General features: G+C 38.0%; 1 protein-coding gene and 1 pseudogene across 5 annotated transcripts in view; one reads left to right on the top strand and one right to left on the bottom strand.

Annotated features, from left to right (window-relative positions):
- LOC116300746 (doublecortin domain-containing protein 1) overlaps window positions 1-17,516 on the bottom strand; it is a 71,622-nt gene that overhangs the window by 20,882 nt on the left and 33,224 nt on the right. For all 5 annotated transcript variants that reach the window (XR_016119172.1, XR_016119173.1, XR_016119174.1 and 2 more), the window contains exons 19-28: window positions 10,321-10,417; window positions 9,841-10,087; window positions 9,409-9,556; window positions 9,026-9,223; window positions 7,270-7,408; window positions 6,861-6,940; window positions 4,835-5,061; window positions 3,780-3,850; window positions 1,818-1,947; window positions 107-165 (exon numbers count right to left, since the gene is read on the bottom strand). Coding sequence is in view for 2 of the 5 variants with exons in the window: in XM_089026706.1 (XP_088882832.1) it covers window positions 107-165; window positions 1,818-1,947; window positions 3,780-3,850; window positions 4,835-5,061; window positions 6,861-6,940; window positions 7,270-7,408; window positions 9,026-9,223; window positions 9,409-9,556; window positions 9,841-10,087; window positions 10,321-10,417 (1,396 nt within the window). In the remaining 3 variants the exon portion in view is untranslated. The remainder of the gene's footprint in view (window positions 1-106; window positions 166-1,817; window positions 1,948-3,779; window positions 3,851-4,834; window positions 5,062-6,860; window positions 6,941-7,269; window positions 7,409-9,025; window positions 9,224-9,408; window positions 9,557-9,840; window positions 10,088-10,320; window positions 10,418-17,516) is intronic.
- On the top strand, window positions 11,794-13,969 carry LOC148912924 (uncharacterized; annotated as a pseudogene).

Raw genomic sequence — 17,516 nt, 5'->3', positions numbered from 1 at the left:
GACCACATCAGTTCTGTATCCCTAACTTCATAACTACCTAACGCGCATGGGGGTAGAACTGAGGTAGGGATGCATGTACTGGATGAATGGTTCGATGGTTCAATACCTTGCTGGAGAGACATTTAAAGCAGCCAGATAGTTTTCCGTTGTTGCCGTTTTCATCATCTACAAATCATATTAAAAGAAAGATTAACTAAAACAAACGAGCAGACAAACAAAACTAACATTACCATCATAGTCCTGACATTAATATAAGGAGAGGAAAGATCGTTAAAAACCCTCTACAAGACTTTAATTAGATCTCTTAATAATAAAAAAATTATAATAATATAATAATAAATTAAATTTATAAAGCGCAGATTAGCACAAGATGTTCATCTGCGCTGAATACAGAAACAATACACAATAACTAGAAACATAAAAGGTAAGTTAATTAATGGGAATTGCAAAAACAACTAAGTAAAGGCTTTTCTATAAAAATATGTCTTTAAGTGTTCTTTAAAAGAAGGTAATGATGTAATATGCCTAATACTAGATGGTAAAGTGTTCCATTCTACTGGCGCAGCGTATGAAAAAGTCCTACCACCAAGAGTAGGTCGAAGTTTAGTCGGTGGAGGTGCTAATAAAAGCTCTTTATTGGACCTAAGATTATAACCAGACTGCTTTTTGATAGAAATTAAATCAGATAAGTAACTAGGAGCGAGACCACGAATAGCCTTAAAAGCGAAAATAAGTATCTTAAAACGTATTCTAAATCTCACTGGTAGCCAGTGGAGATCAGCCAAGACAGGAGTAATATGCGAAAAGCGTGGAGTTAAAGACACTAAACGAGCGGCAGCATTCTGTATGCGTTGCAGTTTAGCTACTTGATAAGCAGGTAGCCCATAGTATAAGCTATTACAGTAATCTATGCGGCAAGTTATAAAAGCATTGACTAGAGTGGCGCAAGAATCAGGAGATAGGAATTTCCTGATCTTCCTAATGTTATATAGATAATAAAAAGAAGATTTGCATATGCTAGCTATCTGCTTGTCTAAAGATAAGTTAGTGTCAAAGATAGTTCCAAGATTCCTGACAGAAGATGAGGGCTTGATTGAAGAATTGCCAACAGTGAGCTACTCAATTGATTGCTTGGACAGTTGCTGTCACGTGCCAATGATCATGAACTCTGTCTTCCCATCATTCATTTTCAATTTGCTGCATGTCATCCATCCTTGAATATCTCTGATGCAGTTCGTTATAGTATCCGTAGCTTCATTTTGGCTGTCCATGTGTCCTGGCTTGAACGAAAGGTAAAGTTGGCTATCATCCGCATAAGCATGAGCTTTTACCGAGTGTTTGTTTAGAATCTTGAACAGGTCACTGGCGTAGATGATAAAGAGAAGAGGCCCTAAACAGCTTCCTTGAGGCACACCGTTTGTGATGCTGAACTTTTTAGATACACATCCGTTGATAGAGACACGTTGGCTTCGGTCAGAGAGGTACTCCTTGAATCACAATAGAGCAGGTTCTGAAATGCCCAGGTTAGATTTGAGGCGAGCTATAAGAATATCGTGGTCGATAGTATCGAACGCAGCACTCAGGTCAAATTGGTCAAGGAATACTAGCAATGTTACATTCTGGTTGTTCATATAAAAAAATATAGATTAAAAAATGTCTCAAGCAGATTTTACTGCGATTCATTCATGTCTTAAAAGCTTTACAGAAAGCATACACAGACATCTTTTTTTGCTACAGGCGTGTTATTTAGAAAAATATACCTTGGGTTCAATAAATATATGTATATATGAGGTCATAATGTGTATACAAACACATACTTGTTCCTGTATTACAAGCAAATCTTCTGCTGTCTTTCAGTCGTTGTAATTTGTTCTTCCCTCTCGATGCTTTCCCACATGCTTCACACAAACGTTTTTCCCGAGAAGTGCCTGGCATGTAAGCATAACCCTGTAAAATGAAAAAGTTAGAACTTCTTATAAAGAAGCTTTGCACTTTGATGGGTAATGAAATAGAAATTGTAAGGCTTTGTTGGAATGAGTATTATTTTTACGTTCTCATGAATGATTAATGAGCCTGTGAACCAATTGGAGTGACTGAATTTCACAACAATAAATTTAACAAACTCTTTGAATTTATTTAACTTATTTAATTCTTTTTTTTTTGTTTGTTTGTTTGTTTGTTTTGGATGTATAGTGCCCTTATGTAAATAAATATTTACTTATTTTTTCTTCTTTTTCTTTTGTTAATGCGTATGTGTTTGTTTTTTGTTTAATAAAAAATGTTAGAAAATTAAAATAAAATTTAAAAAAATGAAAACTTAAATTGGAGTAACCATACACGTGCATGGACATTTAAAGTCTTCACCTTATTAGCATTTTTTATACTTCTAATTCAATAAACTTTGTCATTGCCAAAAACAATAGGCAATAGGAGATCAGGGAATAGCTGGAATGACATGTGTTTATGCTTTTTTATTTTCGTCAAGAACATGGACCTTGTTGATACTGATTTAAGGTTCTTCGTATTCAACGAAACCATTTCTATGTCGGAATGACCTATCGCCTATCGCCTTCGGCGATGACAACGTATTTTGAATTAGGTGTATAAAAAAACTAATGAGGACGACTTTATAATATGCAGATCAGAAATTTATTTCCTGTTGGAATCCCCCACACGTTGCCCAAGCTAGGTTTCTGTGGTGTCATGTTATTAAAAAAATGTATGACGACAATTAAAAAATTCAAAATCGTCAAAATGTAAAATAGTGTAAAAATTTGTTTACTGAGTTTTTAGAGTATCGCCATACATTTTCTTATAACATGACACCACAGAAACCTAGCTTGGGTTACCTGTGGAACCCCTATTAAGGGAAGCACGGGTGGCGTAGCGGTGAAAGCGCTTGGCTCTCACCAATGTGACCCGGGTTGGAGTCCCGCCCGTAGAGTTGTTTGTTGGTTCTCTCCTGTACTTCTGTTATGGGGATGGACCGCTCTCGGTACGAGCTACGGGTTCTTTATTCCACTTTCTCTGACTCTCTTCTCTTCTCTCTTCTCTTCTCTCTTACATGAGCTCTATTTATAATAACTTCATGACAGGTGTCATTCTACAATCGATGTGATATTATCGCTGTGTCTTGATTGGCTAAAGCAAATAGTAAATTTCTAAGTGTGATATCTTATTAAAGAGTAATACGAGTGAAAATCTTAGAACTAAGCATAGCTTAAACTAAAGTTAATATATGAATATATGGTAAATGTATAGAAAGGTCTACGAGGGATATTTATATCATAAGATTTAACAGAATAGTGCTAAAATAACTAAGCAAAGGGGTAGAGAGTGTGTAGGGCGTAACCAGAGGTGTACATGCTAATGGGAGAAGCTAAGTGGTTTACTTGTAAATTCAAAGCATGCCATTTTCTAAACTTGTGCGTGATGGTAGCCTTACTGAAATCTTATATCGATATTTTTAACAACTAATTGATCGTTCTTTATCTTGTTTTCATACGATAAGAAATAGTAATTAGAAAACTGATGTCTAGCTTAGTCTGTAAAAACATTAATTTTCTCTCTCATAACACTTCGAGGGTTTTCCGGTTTCACCGGTTTTCAACCCTCCGCAAAGATCAACTTCTAAATTCCAAATAGAATTCAGGGGATAAAGAGCCACTCTGCGGAAATGCTACTGTTATTATTTATTTATTTATCTATTTATTTATTTATCTATTTATTTATTTATCTATTTATTTATTTATTTATTAGGTTATCGTTGTCATACTTACTGGTTGGTATATTTCACGTTGACCAAGGATAGCGTAGGTACACACGTTGGATTTATTGGCAGCAGTAATCTCTGAGTTTACAACAAAACGAGGTCTTTTGTTACAAGTCTTTTTACAAACTAACAGTGGACTACTTCGACGATACGGCGGCCATCTTGCCAGAGGGCAAAACAAAATAAAGATGACGGAGAATATATAGGTAATCGATGCGCCATTTTAAGTAATCCGGCTTTGGTTGCACTATCTTGTGGTAAGCTGTTAATATCAATCGACGTCATTACTGTAACAAAGCTTTATTTACCCCCTGGATGCCCCATAATGCCTTGCGATCCAAGATGGCTGCCGTAACAGGGCTCAACCTACATTGAGGTAATTTCTAAAAATCCTATCGTTTCAAAGTATAAGAAATAAAAAGCCCGACTAACCATGTGAATTTGGAATTGAAATTTTTCTTTAAACGCCCCAAGAAAATTGAAAAGGGGAATTTCATTTATTTGCTAATAAGGGAATTTCGGTTTCGTGTTCTCTATTGCTAAGGATTTTTGCTCGATTTTGCTTAGTGTTTGTATCGTTGAAGTTCTGCAATCTTTACTTTACGTAGGTATTTGTGAATATTTAGACATTGATAAGAGGCCAACCCTGAGTAAACGAGTCTGTGATCAAGAAACACAGCGGTTTCGTGCAAATTCGAAAATGGTCTATTGCCTGCGTAGCTTATGAAGGGAACAAATGTTGATGAGTAGTACTCAAACCCAAGAACGACTTTGTACCACTCTTTGTTTGTCAGTTTGAATAGGCATATTAATCTATAAATGTAATAGTTAAAACTGCTCCCCGCTAATAGATTTCTAAATGTCATCATTGAAGATTTCCAATTAGTTTAAAATAGCGTAAGGTTAATAATTATTAACAAGAGCTTTGATCCTTTTACGAAAGAAAGGCGTGTTTTCTCATTTCAGATTATTTCCTTCTCTTTCTTGAAGTATCTTTCATTGTTTCCCCTACGTACTCCAAAGTTTTCATTAATAACACACATTCGTCCTACCGGCCCTTACCTTTATTTGCTGTGTCTGAAGCAAAAGCTTCAATAAAACCAGTAAACCTATCAAAGCTCCACAGCTGGTGACAATTTCCATTTTCGCATGACTTTCTGGTGGCTACGATTACTGCTGATCCAAGATACCCATGATCAAGAGCTTTGTCGTAAGAAAATGGGTCATTACCGAGTGGTGGAGTTGTGACAGTTAATACAAACTGAACGTTACTTCGTAGTGAAATTGTCCTGTAACAGGAAAGGTGAGAAAAAACGAATGTCAGAACAGTAAATAGGAATCAGTTTAACAATTCGCACATAGATTTCCATTGACTGTCCTCTTATTGTTCATAGATGTTCAATACTTTGCAGTGAAACCACGAGTTGTGCTTGCTTTACCCATTAAGAGATAATTCTTTTCGCCTTCATTTGCTTATTTCCCATATATTTTCTATAAAAATGCCTGACAAAGCAACATTCTAACAAGAACGCAACAAAACATCTTTGTACGATTGAAAATACCGCTTCAAACAGGCATTTTATCTTTTTTATACAGTTAGAAACTAATGTACTATGGTTTTGAGTGTTAACCCAAAACGAAAATTGGATCAAAACTCATACGAAAGTGTAGTTTTTGGCGCTTTTTGCCATTATTGCTCATTATTGAAAAAAATTTCCTCTTAATATACTACAAATAAAATCACTGATCTTGTAGACTCTTTTTGACACATAAATTCTGACAAATTTGTCATGTAGTCGGAGTGAAGTAATAGGTGAGGAATCCTTTTTCAGCAGAAAATTTTTCGAAATATTATCGTAGGAGTAGTGTTTGTAGTCTAAATGGTTTTGCTTTGCTAATATGAATGTTGACATTGAGCACTTATTGGCCGTGTGGGAGGGCCGTACAGGGAAATATTTGGCTGGAGATTATGCTGCACGGACTGAGGGTAGCGAGGTCTTTAAAAATATTTGTGGGGATCCGACCAGGTGAAAAAACGAGCCCTCCGTTGAGTCATGTTCTTAAGCTCTACAACACCTATAGCAGACAACTATTTAAAAAACTCGATATCTTTGAAGTAACTAAATTCCAGCTCTGTGAACTTGCCTACAAATTTTTAAACTACGATTTACCATATATTTTTGTAACTTTTTTAAAGATATGGATTCGAAGTTTAATAAATGAGTCCTTTAAAAAGATTTTAAAATCTTTATATACTTATTTCAATAAAGTTAGTCACCAAAAACCAGGAAAGCTGAGATCACTGAGGATAATGGGAAATAATTCATTTCAAACAAGTACAGCCTTTTTTGATACAAACTGCAGCTTGAGGATGCTCAGAAGTGAGACTGTAACTGATAAAAGATGTGCAAGTCCATCAACAGTTATAAAGCGGTTGAAACATGTAAAATGTATCTACCCATAATCCTTATTATTAGTTAGCGTGTTTTCGAGGCAACGAAACCTAGCTTGACCCCGGTTATGTCATGCATACTCAAAAAGTACGGTGGTTTTTTTCTACAGAATTCAATCTAAACCATATAATACAGTCCGTGAATAGTTGAATTAACTGAATCCACTTCTGTTTTTTGCCTAGATAGCCATTATTTTGAGAAAAGATCTAAAAACCGTGTTTTTGAGACATAATTTGTATGGGCTCACGTGTGGGGGCGTGAGCATGAAATCGTAGCTGACCAAATGTTAACAGATTTTTTCTGATAAACACTTGTATTTAAAGGTGCAGAATAATCTTCTTTATCCTTTTTTATTTTTTGCACCTCCCATTAAACAGAAAAAAAGTGTAAATAATAATGTATAAAATGCTAACTGCGATATAAAAAAAACCTTGAACCTTGAGTAGCCATATTAGAGAATTTGAGGACTACAGACAATGATCTACATGTTTCTTTTACCGGTCTTTAAGACGGTCAAAACCAGGTAAAACACTACAACTACTTCCAGTTGAGGAATGTGCGGAACGACTCAATCCAGTCTAATTGGCGAAAACCATAGTCTGTAGTCGTCGAATCTCACATTGGGTAGTACTAACCCGTCTTCTGATATTATCCATCGCTGACAAGGATCCTCAAGCTTTTTCTTGCACAGTACTACTTCATTACTTGCTGTACCCTATTACAAATACATAGATTACATAAATTAAATAACTGAGATATTGTGACGGATGTTTGAACAACAATACTCCATTTTACAGTTCCATTCAGTGACCACGAATAGTTCCTAGCCGAGGCTGGAGTTTCTGCGCATAGCAAAACTACAGTTTATCATGCGCGCTAACTCCAGTCTCGGCTAGGAACTATTATTCGTGGTCACTGAATGGAACTGTAAAATGGAGTATAGTCTTTTTGTTTACAGGGATGACAAATATAAGGCCTTGTTTACAGGGACGACGAACATAAGGCCTTGTTTACAGAGATGACATTCCACTGGGTGTGGCTTACCTCATTAATACCATCTGCCAATCCCAGTACAAGCAGAGAATTATTCTTCAGGTGAATAAAGCCATCACGGTAGTGCCATCTTTGTCGTATGGACGGGTCTGAGACCTGCTTTGCGTCTCCAGTTTTTATTGCTTGTCGACTAGAGAATAAAAAGATTATAGCTTTAATTATAGATAATGTTCAGAGTCGGTTCAGCCTTCATCAAATAAGCTCCTTGTGGGTCTTGTGCATTTGAAATACAAATTAAACACAGCGATTTGCTCTCTATATGTAGCTAGTATATTGTTTCGGATGTGGATGAAATGCACTTATACATTATTATTATTTATAAAATAAATTAAATAGTACGCACGCTGTGATTGGTTGATAGCCATGTTTGCATGAGGGTATGTAAACACAGTTTTGACGTCACAACTTTCTTGTTTTCCCGGTACAAGTTCAAAAATTCACAGTTTCTTTCGAGGAAAAAAACGCCCCCAAAAGTGTATTTTGAAGACGAAGTTCCAAATTTTGACTTGTGTCAGGGCCTCAGGCATAACCCTATGGTCTCATGCAGGTCTTTCTGATCGTAATATCATGACAATCTCTCGTTGGTCACCGCAAAGAGAATTCCCTCAGGAGCTACAACACACGTCCTTCGTCAGGACAGCTTCGGTTGTTCAGCGACGTGCTTTCTCATGATTTAAATGCACCGCCCGATAAGGAATACAAGTATTTCAAGGAAACAGTCAGCAGCTTCAAACTTTTTCCAGCGATAGCTCTTCAGCTCCACAAAATATCTTCACGAGGCGAGACGAAACAATCGACTTCGCTGCCATGTTTCCTGGCTGTCAAATTGAGCAAAACCACGTTTCTTGCAAAACCGAGAATTCCAGTCACAGTGACACTCAGTTATCTACTTTTGATCACTTTCGTAAAGATAATCAATTCTGAAATCTTTTATTAAGATTTCTATTCAATCTTTGGACATTTCTTTGTATTTGTTTTAAAGTTTTAGAATGATAAATGTTGAAAATAGCTAGCGATTCTTTCTCGCTTCACATTTGCCTCCTTGGCGTTTATTACACGAAATTTGATTGGCTAACGATCAAAGTTCGTGATGTATGGAGAATTTGTATTTTGATATGAGAATCAAATTCAAATAAAGATTTATTTTCTTGCAAGTGGTAATGTTTTCCCTTAGTATTTATTTTATAAAAGCAATAGAAAACTTTTTTCTCTGTGTTTACATAGCCTGATAGCAACACTCGGGGGGTTGGGAGAATTCGAGACAGTTATGCAAACCCGAGACGTAGTCGAGGGTTTGCATAACTGTCTCGAATTCTCCCAACCTCCCCTCGTGTTGCTATCAGGCTATGTAAACACGGAAAAAGTTTTCTATTGCTTAATTATTTTACCTTAGACAATATTACATAAGACCCAAAATGTATTTTGGTCTTGATATACACTATTTAGTATGTAATTTGCAGTATTCAACGTGTTTAAAATAGCTGTACATATATAATTATTAAATTCATATTCAAAACCTTTTTCAAAATACTTTTTTTCCCCTTCACAAGATACTTTGGATTTCAAGATACGAAAACCAATTTAAAGTTTGTTTGCCATGCAGCACAGCCTTCCTCAAGGGACCTATGGCTGAATTGATTTGTCGTCAAATGATATATCAGAATGTGACATTTTTTTTACAAATGGCGTATTAAGTGGAAAAGAAATCGTTTTGGACTAACAGTCAAATACTATTTTTTGTACTTACACGAACTTTTTCTGTAGGACTGGATCGCTGAACGTAATCTCATTAGTAAAGTCTCCTTCGTCTTGCCCTTCCAAATCCTGGTCACCTTTAGATGTTTTGTCATTCTCCCAGGACCAGCGTAGGGACTTCAGACGCTCATCTGCACGCTGATGGGCACGCTCATGTGCAGTGATTGCATAGCTGAGCAAGGCAGCAGAGCTGAAATGAGATAAATGAGAATGCGCATGCGCTCTTGACTTAACATCCAATACACGACTATTTAGCTTAAGGTGCGATCTCTTATGATCTTGGAAAAAGTACCATAACATCAAGGTATGGGTGCAATGTCTGATTATTGGATTATCCTATAAACATGTGATGCACCCAAATGCTTTAGTTCTCACCTAATTGCATCTTCATCCTCTACCTCATCAGCATTATCATCGTTCAATTTTTTGATTAGTTTTTCTCTCTCAAGGCTCGAGAGAACACAGTTCTCGACCACAATTCTTGAACCGGGTAATATTGGACCATCGACATCAAGGACGAGGTCTGCCAAAATGACAACAAAATGAGCAAGAAACCACCTTTCTTAAGATTACTTATAATTATACCTATTTATTATATATACACTAGTATTTTAATGTGAAACACGCCACTTGTATTTTTCATACGAACTACATTTGGGACCTTAGATTTGGAAAATTATTGAAAAGTCGCCTGAATTTTGACAACAAAGTGAAGTAAAGCAGGCGAAGTTAATGAAGCTAGTGCCATTCCTAACCACCCTCCCCCCTCCCACCTAAACAAAAGTACTCAGAACCTGTCCACTTTACCTGTAGGATCTCTAAGAACACAGTATTGCCTGATACGAGCGATGTCAGATGCCAGGTTCATGAGTAACGCCCTTCTTTGTTGCTCTGAATAAGACATCTGAGGATCGATCCATTTCTCCCCACAAGAAACATAAACAAGCTGATCACGAGTTAAGTCAGATATACAGGTAATCTCTCGTCCTTCTTCATCAAATAGCTTACGACCGGCAAATGGAAGACCCAGAGCCTGAGTACATTGGTCTAAAAACTAAAACAAAGAAGAGATAACAATAACCCCTGAAAAATGCAAACTACGAGCAACCATCGCGCGAAACAATCTCCCAAAGAAATTTCAATCGTCAAACAAAAAAGCAAGAAAAACAAGCAAGATATTTCTCTATTTCTGCCGGTCTTAAGGCAAAACCCCACTTCCTTGCTCACAAACACCGTTAAGGCAAATTGCATGTTCGAATAAAAAATCATAAAAGTTACTGTTCTTACCAACTCTATCTCGATTCTCTTGCAGTCTAGTGGGTGACAAGCATCACTTTCATACACACCTACACTGGAATTGTTAGCTGGTTTTCCAAGTGATCGTCTATTAGATAATGAAAAAGTAATTTATGGCAGGACGAAGTATGTAAGAAATGAAAAGATGTAAAGGCATGACATGCCAAAGTACTTATGATGAAATACACGAGTCAGGAGGGAGGGGGCATCTCTAGAGACACTAGAGAAAGACTTTTGCGAATTTTGAAGAGTTCGAGCGAGAAAATAAATGTTTGTTTTCTCCAAGCATACAAAAAATTTCGCGAGTATACTTTTGTCAGAAAAAATGCTGTATTAAATAACACAATATGAAAGAATTAGCCTTAAGTTTCAAGCATGGACACTAAGTTTTGGCATTGTGAAGTCCAATTTATCAGGCATATTTGAAAGTCAAATTTACATATGTTTTGACTAATTTGCATACGGATTCAGAGCATGCGCAGATGCTTTTCACTCGTGTCGCCTCAGGACAGTTTTGTTTCCATACGTGACGTCGAATAGCAACCGATGGATTGCGTCGAAACTCTTCACTTGTTGATATAAGTAAAACTCCATAGCATGCAGTTGGAAAGGGATAAAGTCGCATATTCAGTGAAACGCTTTTATATGCTAAATCCGCCTTCTAGGTAGTTGTTTTATAGTCTTGTTTTATATATGTACAATATGCTTTGTATTTTCATCTATTCTTTTGAGTATATTTTTATATTTTTTCACTTGACGTTTCGACTATGCGCCATTTTCGTCGCGGGTCGGAAATTTGTCTTTTATTAAAGTAATGTGTTTATGTTAAAAGAGACAGCAGCTGCAATTTAGAGTTTGTTTAACGGCTTGGCAAAGGTAGCCCAAAAGACGTTTTATTAGCTCAAAATGTAGTTTGAAAGTTCTTGGTGATTACTTATTAGCAATATTTGAATCATTTGTCGTTAAACAGCTAAGATCACTGAAGACCAATAAAACGATTGGATTGGACAACATCACCGCTCGCCTTCTTGAAGATCACAAGTTCCTTAAATTTGGATGAGTCAGTGCAGTCGATCGCAGGCAAATTAAAGTCTCCGACAAAAATAATTTGGCCGGTATTCCGGTGCACTTTGAAGTGCAAAGTTCAATTCTATCACATGACAGGAAGTCAGGTGATCCCATGAGATAGCACAGCGCTTGCGCAAGTCATTGCACGGATTGCGTTCAAAGCAAGTTGTTCTTATAATTTTTGTTAAAGTCTTCAAACGATTCTGGATTAGTCTAACGCAGTTAGTCTAGCAAGAAATCCAGCTGGGATCAACGTAGTTGATACCTAAACGTTGTTGTAAGGTCCTAACGTGGTTAGGAACCGACGTACACTGGTACAATATGGGCGACGAGGCCGGTGAAGGCTCGATTGTGGCGGCCAGAGACACGCCACCTAATGGTGATCATGATGTGAATGGCATGTTTGCCGCATTGCTTGGACAGATGCAAGCAATGAACCAAAACTTCGCTTCTTTCTGTTCAGGAGAAGCCGAAGAGGACAGTGACCAGGAGTCCAGTCGCCATGATCATGAAGCGGGACAGGGTGATATAGTCGACGAAGCCCTACAGACACTCATCAACAGTCAGAATGGGGTAAAAACGCCAGAACCCGATGTCTTACAGGACATAGCAGCCGATCTAAATGTAAACGAAAAGACGGATCCTGCTATTCATGAGGGACTGGCGGGCATATTCAATACCCTTGTCAAGTCAAAGATGAGCGAAGAAAAGCTGAAGGAAAAAAAAAAAAAAAAAAAAATGGACAAATATGTTCGTCCAGAAAACATAAAGGACCTACGGGTCCCTAAGGTTAATCCACTAGTTTGGAACCAGTTGTCGTCCAGCATGCGATCGCAGGACTCAAAATCACAAAAGTCGCAAGGCATTTTGATGGGATCCACCATGGCATCCATCAAAGCGGCAGATCTGCATGGTGATGAAAAAGTATCCTGGTGACCGGGATCTGTTAAAGATCATCACCGACAGTGTAGCCATGGGCTTACAGTTTAATCATGAGGTCAACCTATCAAGGAGAATGGCCATGAAAAAAGAGCTCCACAAGGATTACGCGTCTCTCTGTAATGTTTCACCCGCAGGGGATGGTGATTCGGAATTTCTCTTTGGCGACCTGTCCAAAATAACCAAAGACATCGCCGAGGCAAACAAGCTGACAAAGAGGGTTCGTCCCACCTCTACAACAACACGTGGGGGTCATCATGGCGGCCACCAGAGCTATGGCTACAAAGGGAATCGTCGATTCCAGCCGTATGGCAGAAGTAAAAAACAGTTCTTTTTTAGACAGAGGCCATCCCTCCAAATACAGGAAGAAAAAGGAGGGGACAAGCAACCAACGCCAATAAAAGTATGCCCTGATGTCCATATGTGCTATGATATAGACAAGGACATATTATCATGGTTACTTAAACCTGCTGAGTTTACAGCGGGGAGGCTAACTGAATACCTTGATCAATGGTCTGAATTAACAAATGACCCATAGTCAAAGGGGTTAAAATTGAAATGATTTACGGTAGTGATATGATTGCTCGACCTAATGCCAGACCTAGTGTCTTCAATCACAATGAACATGTCATTGTTGAACAGGAAATTGATAAGCTAATTAAGAAGAATGTGATTATAGAAACATCTAAAGAACCAGATGACTTTATATCCACTATATTTTTACGACCCAAGAAGGACGGCACGCATCGTATGATTCTCAATTTAAAACAATTCAATGAGTATGTTGTGTATCATAATTTTAAGATGGATACATTGGAGCATGCCATCCAACTTATGAAACCAGGGTGTTACATGGCGTCGGTAGATCTTAAAGACGCATACTACACAGTACCTATTTATAGTTTGCATCAGAAATATCTAAAATTCTGGTTTGATGGCAAGTTCTACCAGTACACTTGCTTACCAAATGGGTTAGCTAGTGCGCCGCGCTTATTTACTAAGCTACTAAAGCCAGTTTATTCGACACTCCGCAGCATGGGGCATGTTATTTAGCTCAGCATATATCGACGACTCTTATTTGCAAGGGGATAGTTTCAGAGGGATTTATTTTAAACTCGAACACGATGACAGTTGTGCCTACTGATGAAAAGAAAGAGAAAATTGTCTCTGTTTGTTCTGTGGTTTTAGCTAAACCTAATCCCTCAATTAGAGAAGTCGCTGAGTTAATAGGAACACTCGTTTCCAACTTCCCCGGGGCTGAATTTGGACCATTACACTATAGGGAACTCGAACAAGAAAAATATTTTGCCCTTGTTCTGTCTAAAGGAAACTATGCCGGGCCCATGAGTTTATCAACGCGTGCTGTCTCTGAGATAAGATGGTGGTTAGATAATGTACAAAATCTCAAACGTGACATTGTGCGGGACAATCCTGACATTGTTATTAAATCGGATGCTTCTAACCTTGGTTGGGGTGCTATATACGGAGAGCAAAAAGCGGGAGGGCGATGGATGTCCTCTGAGGCCACGCTGCACATCAACGTTCTGGAATTAAAGGCGGCCTTTTTTTGCACTGAAATGCTTTTGCTCTAACTTAAACAATCAACATGTACGTATCTTTATCGATAACACCACAGCAGTATCCTACATTAATAATATGGGAGGTTCTAAATCTGTTGTTCTTAACTCCCTTGCCATTAAAGTGTGGGATTGGTGTATCGCTAGGAACCTGTGGGTTTCTGCGGTGCATATCGCAGGAAAACTCAACATCGAAGCGGATGAAAAGTCGCGAAAGTTTAATGACAAACATGAGTGGCGGATTAACGAACAATGTTTCAACGAGATTATCGAATTGTTCCCTACAGTTAACATTGATATGTTTGCTAGCCGGCTAAACAATATGCTTGACGTATATTGCTCGTGGAAGCCAGACCCTGGCAGTAGCCATGTAGATGCGTTTTCACTTAATTGGAATAATTATGAATTTTATGCCTTTCCTCCATTCAGCCTAATCCCGAAATGCCTATCCAAGATAACACAAGACAAAGCTCATGGAATACTGATTGCTCCATTATGGCCAACTCAGACATGGTTCCCAACACTACTGCAGCAGTTATACCGACAACCGTGGATCTACGCTCCGAGAATGGACCTACTACGACACCCGTCACGCAACGAACCACATCCACTGTGTCGGAAACTATGCCTGATGGTATGTCCCTTATCAGGGAACACTATGGAAACTTGGGCATTCCAGCAAACGTTACCGAAGTGCTCTTGGCCTCTTGGAGACCATCCACTCAAAAACAGTACAACACGTACCTCCGGAGGTGGATGGCGTTTTGTAATCAAGGAAAGGTTAATTACCATTCACCAACGGTAAACGACACTCTTAAATTCCTCATGAAACTTTATCAAGAGGGCGTCAGTTACTCAACGCTTAACACTGCACGCTCCGCTTTGTCTACCGTAGTTAATATAAAAGACTTCGGTAACAACCCAATTGTTACCAGATTTATGAAAGGAATTTTTGAGTTGTGTAAACCCACGCCTAAATACACAGAAATATGGGATGTGTCAATCGTTTTACGTTATCTGTCAGGACTCTACCCTTATGAATCATTAACACTTAAGGATTTGACACTTAAATTACTTATGTTATTGTTACTAGTATCAAGCCAAAGAGGTCAGACAATTCATTTACTGGACATAAATAATCTAGTTACTTCAGAGGACAAATATGTTTTTCATGTACTCGACCATACAAAAAACCAGTAAACCAGGAAAGCCTTACGACATACTTCAGATTTGTGCCTATGACATTTACCCAAATAATTGTCCTTTAGCATGTCTTAAGGAATACATAAACAAAACTAAGCAGCTTAGAGGAAGCGAAACCAGGTTATTCATCAGCTATGTGAAACCGTTTAAGCCCGTATCTAGAGACACGATCTCCAGATGGACAAAGACTGTCCTTGATAAAAGTGGCGTCGATACTAACGTCTATAAAGCACATAGTACTAGAGCAGCGTCGACATCAAAGGCCAGCAGAGGAAACGTACCAATAGATCAAATAATGGCTAATGCTGGCTGGAAGTCAGCGGAAACGTTTTACAAATTTTACAATAAACCAGTTGAATCTAGTACTAGCATCACGGATGTGGTTTTGAAGATTTGAAACCATATCTACCTATATACACATATACATATACAGTTGTTCAAGTTCGAGTAATTCTTTCGTGGAAATTAATAAATCAACACTTTGTGTTTACACCATCTTGTATCGTTGGTCTATAAGACATATTTATACACTCTTAACTGGAATGTGTGCCAGTAATGTTTGATGCATCAACAGCTTTAAAGTCTCATGGGATCACCTGACTTCCTGTCATGTGATAGAATTGGAAAATTAAACGAGACTTACCTGTAAGTTGAAGTTTGATTGAGATTCTATCACATGACATTGGAAGGAAGGAGATCACATGCCCGCCTCTTCCCGCCCTTGTCTATTTATACATTATATCAGCTGGGGTATATAAATGTATATATTTCTGGATTTTATGTTGATGCAACAAACATCGTTTTAAAGAATGACTTGCGCAAGCGCTGTGCTATCTCATGAGATCTCCTTCCTTCTAATGTCATGTGATAGAATCTCAATCAAACTTCAACTTACAGGTAAGTCTCGTTTAATTTTCCAATTATCTAGTACATCAAGGGTGGAATCAGGAGGACGTACCAGAGTACCTGGGTTTCACAGAAACTTAAACTCTACTTTAAGTTATATAAACATGCATCTACAAAAATGTTCAAAATTGTCCAAAATGTTCAAAAATGTTCAAAATGTTCAAAATTTCTCGAAGTAACAAAGGATATTACATTTTTAAATGATGATAAAAATTATGGTAATATTATGATAGTGATAATTAGGAAAAAAATAGAGTCTCTATACATAGTTAATACATATCTTTGTAAGCTTTCCTGAATAGGAACGTTTTAAGATTTTTCTTAAAGTCACGAATGTCATTACATCTCTTTAGTTCTTTGGGAAGTGTATTCCATAGTTTGGGATAAATTCATGTACATAAATGCTCTTCCACCAAAGCAGTTCCGTTTAATAGTGGGAACTACTAGGTCATTATTGTTGTCAGCTCTGGTTCGCTTCGTAGGTCGTTTCTGTATTAGTTCCTCGATGTATTGTGGAGAGAGTTCATTCATCGCCTTGAAGGTCATCACTAGAACTTTATACTCTATACGCTGTTCAATAGGCAGCCAATGTAGATCTTTCAACACTGGGGTTATATGGTCGTATTTGCACTTTGTGAGATAAAACGTGCAGACATCTTCAGGATTTTTGGTAGATAGTTTGGTGTAGACTGTGGCAGACCACATAAGGGGACGTTGCAGTGGTCAATGTTAGATATTATTATAGTGTGAACCATTGCTTTGGCAGCAGTCTCATTGAGGCACCGCCTGATCTTGAACATTTTTTTCAGGGTAGCAAAGCACTTTTTCCGCAACACAGCAAATATGACCTTTAAGTGTCATGTTACTATCCATGTCTACACCAAGAAGGCGAACAGATTTGGAGACAGGTATCACTTCATTGCCAATTATCACCGGTGGTAGTTCAACACGATTGCGACGAGGACCTTCTAAAGCAATGATTTCAGTTTTGTCATCGTTGAGCTTCAGCATATTAGTAGACATCCCTCTTCTTATCTCCATCAGTAAGGTTTCCATTTTAGATTTGATCGTTGGAGTCTTTTCCCTTGTGAAAGCTATGTAGAGTTGACAATCGTCAGCGTACACATGAAACTGAACCCCATGGCTGCGGGCAATGTCACCCAGTGAACGTAAGTACATGCGTGGTGAAAAGCTTTGGGCCCAGGACATATTCTGCGGTACGCCATAGTTTAGATCGTTGGATTCGGAATAAACTCCATCAACGACGACCTTCAGTTTTCTGCCTTCTAGGTAGGATTTAAGTAAGTTTAGACAGTTCCCAGTAATTCCAAAACAGTGCTCTAAATCAAATCATCTACATAAACGATCTACCTGACGTTGTCCAGCATACTCAAGTATCCTGATGATAGGCTCTTATACTATTTCTCCTCTTCTACTGCTGGCATCAAAATTGTCTAAAGCAATGCTGTTTGGAAGTAAGAAAAAATAAACTAG

The sequence above is a fragment of the Actinia tenebrosa genome, unplaced genomic scaffold, assembly GCF_029948245.1.
Source record: "Actinia tenebrosa isolate PJP-AT-01 unplaced genomic scaffold, QUT_ActTen_1.0 PGA_scaffold10__47_contigs__length_13832649, whole genome shotgun sequence".
Classification (NCBI taxonomy): domain Eukaryota; kingdom Metazoa; phylum Cnidaria; class Anthozoa; order Actiniaria; family Actiniidae; genus Actinia; species Actinia tenebrosa.
Note: the sequence above shows the minus strand (reverse complement) of the source record. Positions and strands in the feature narration are given on the sequence as shown.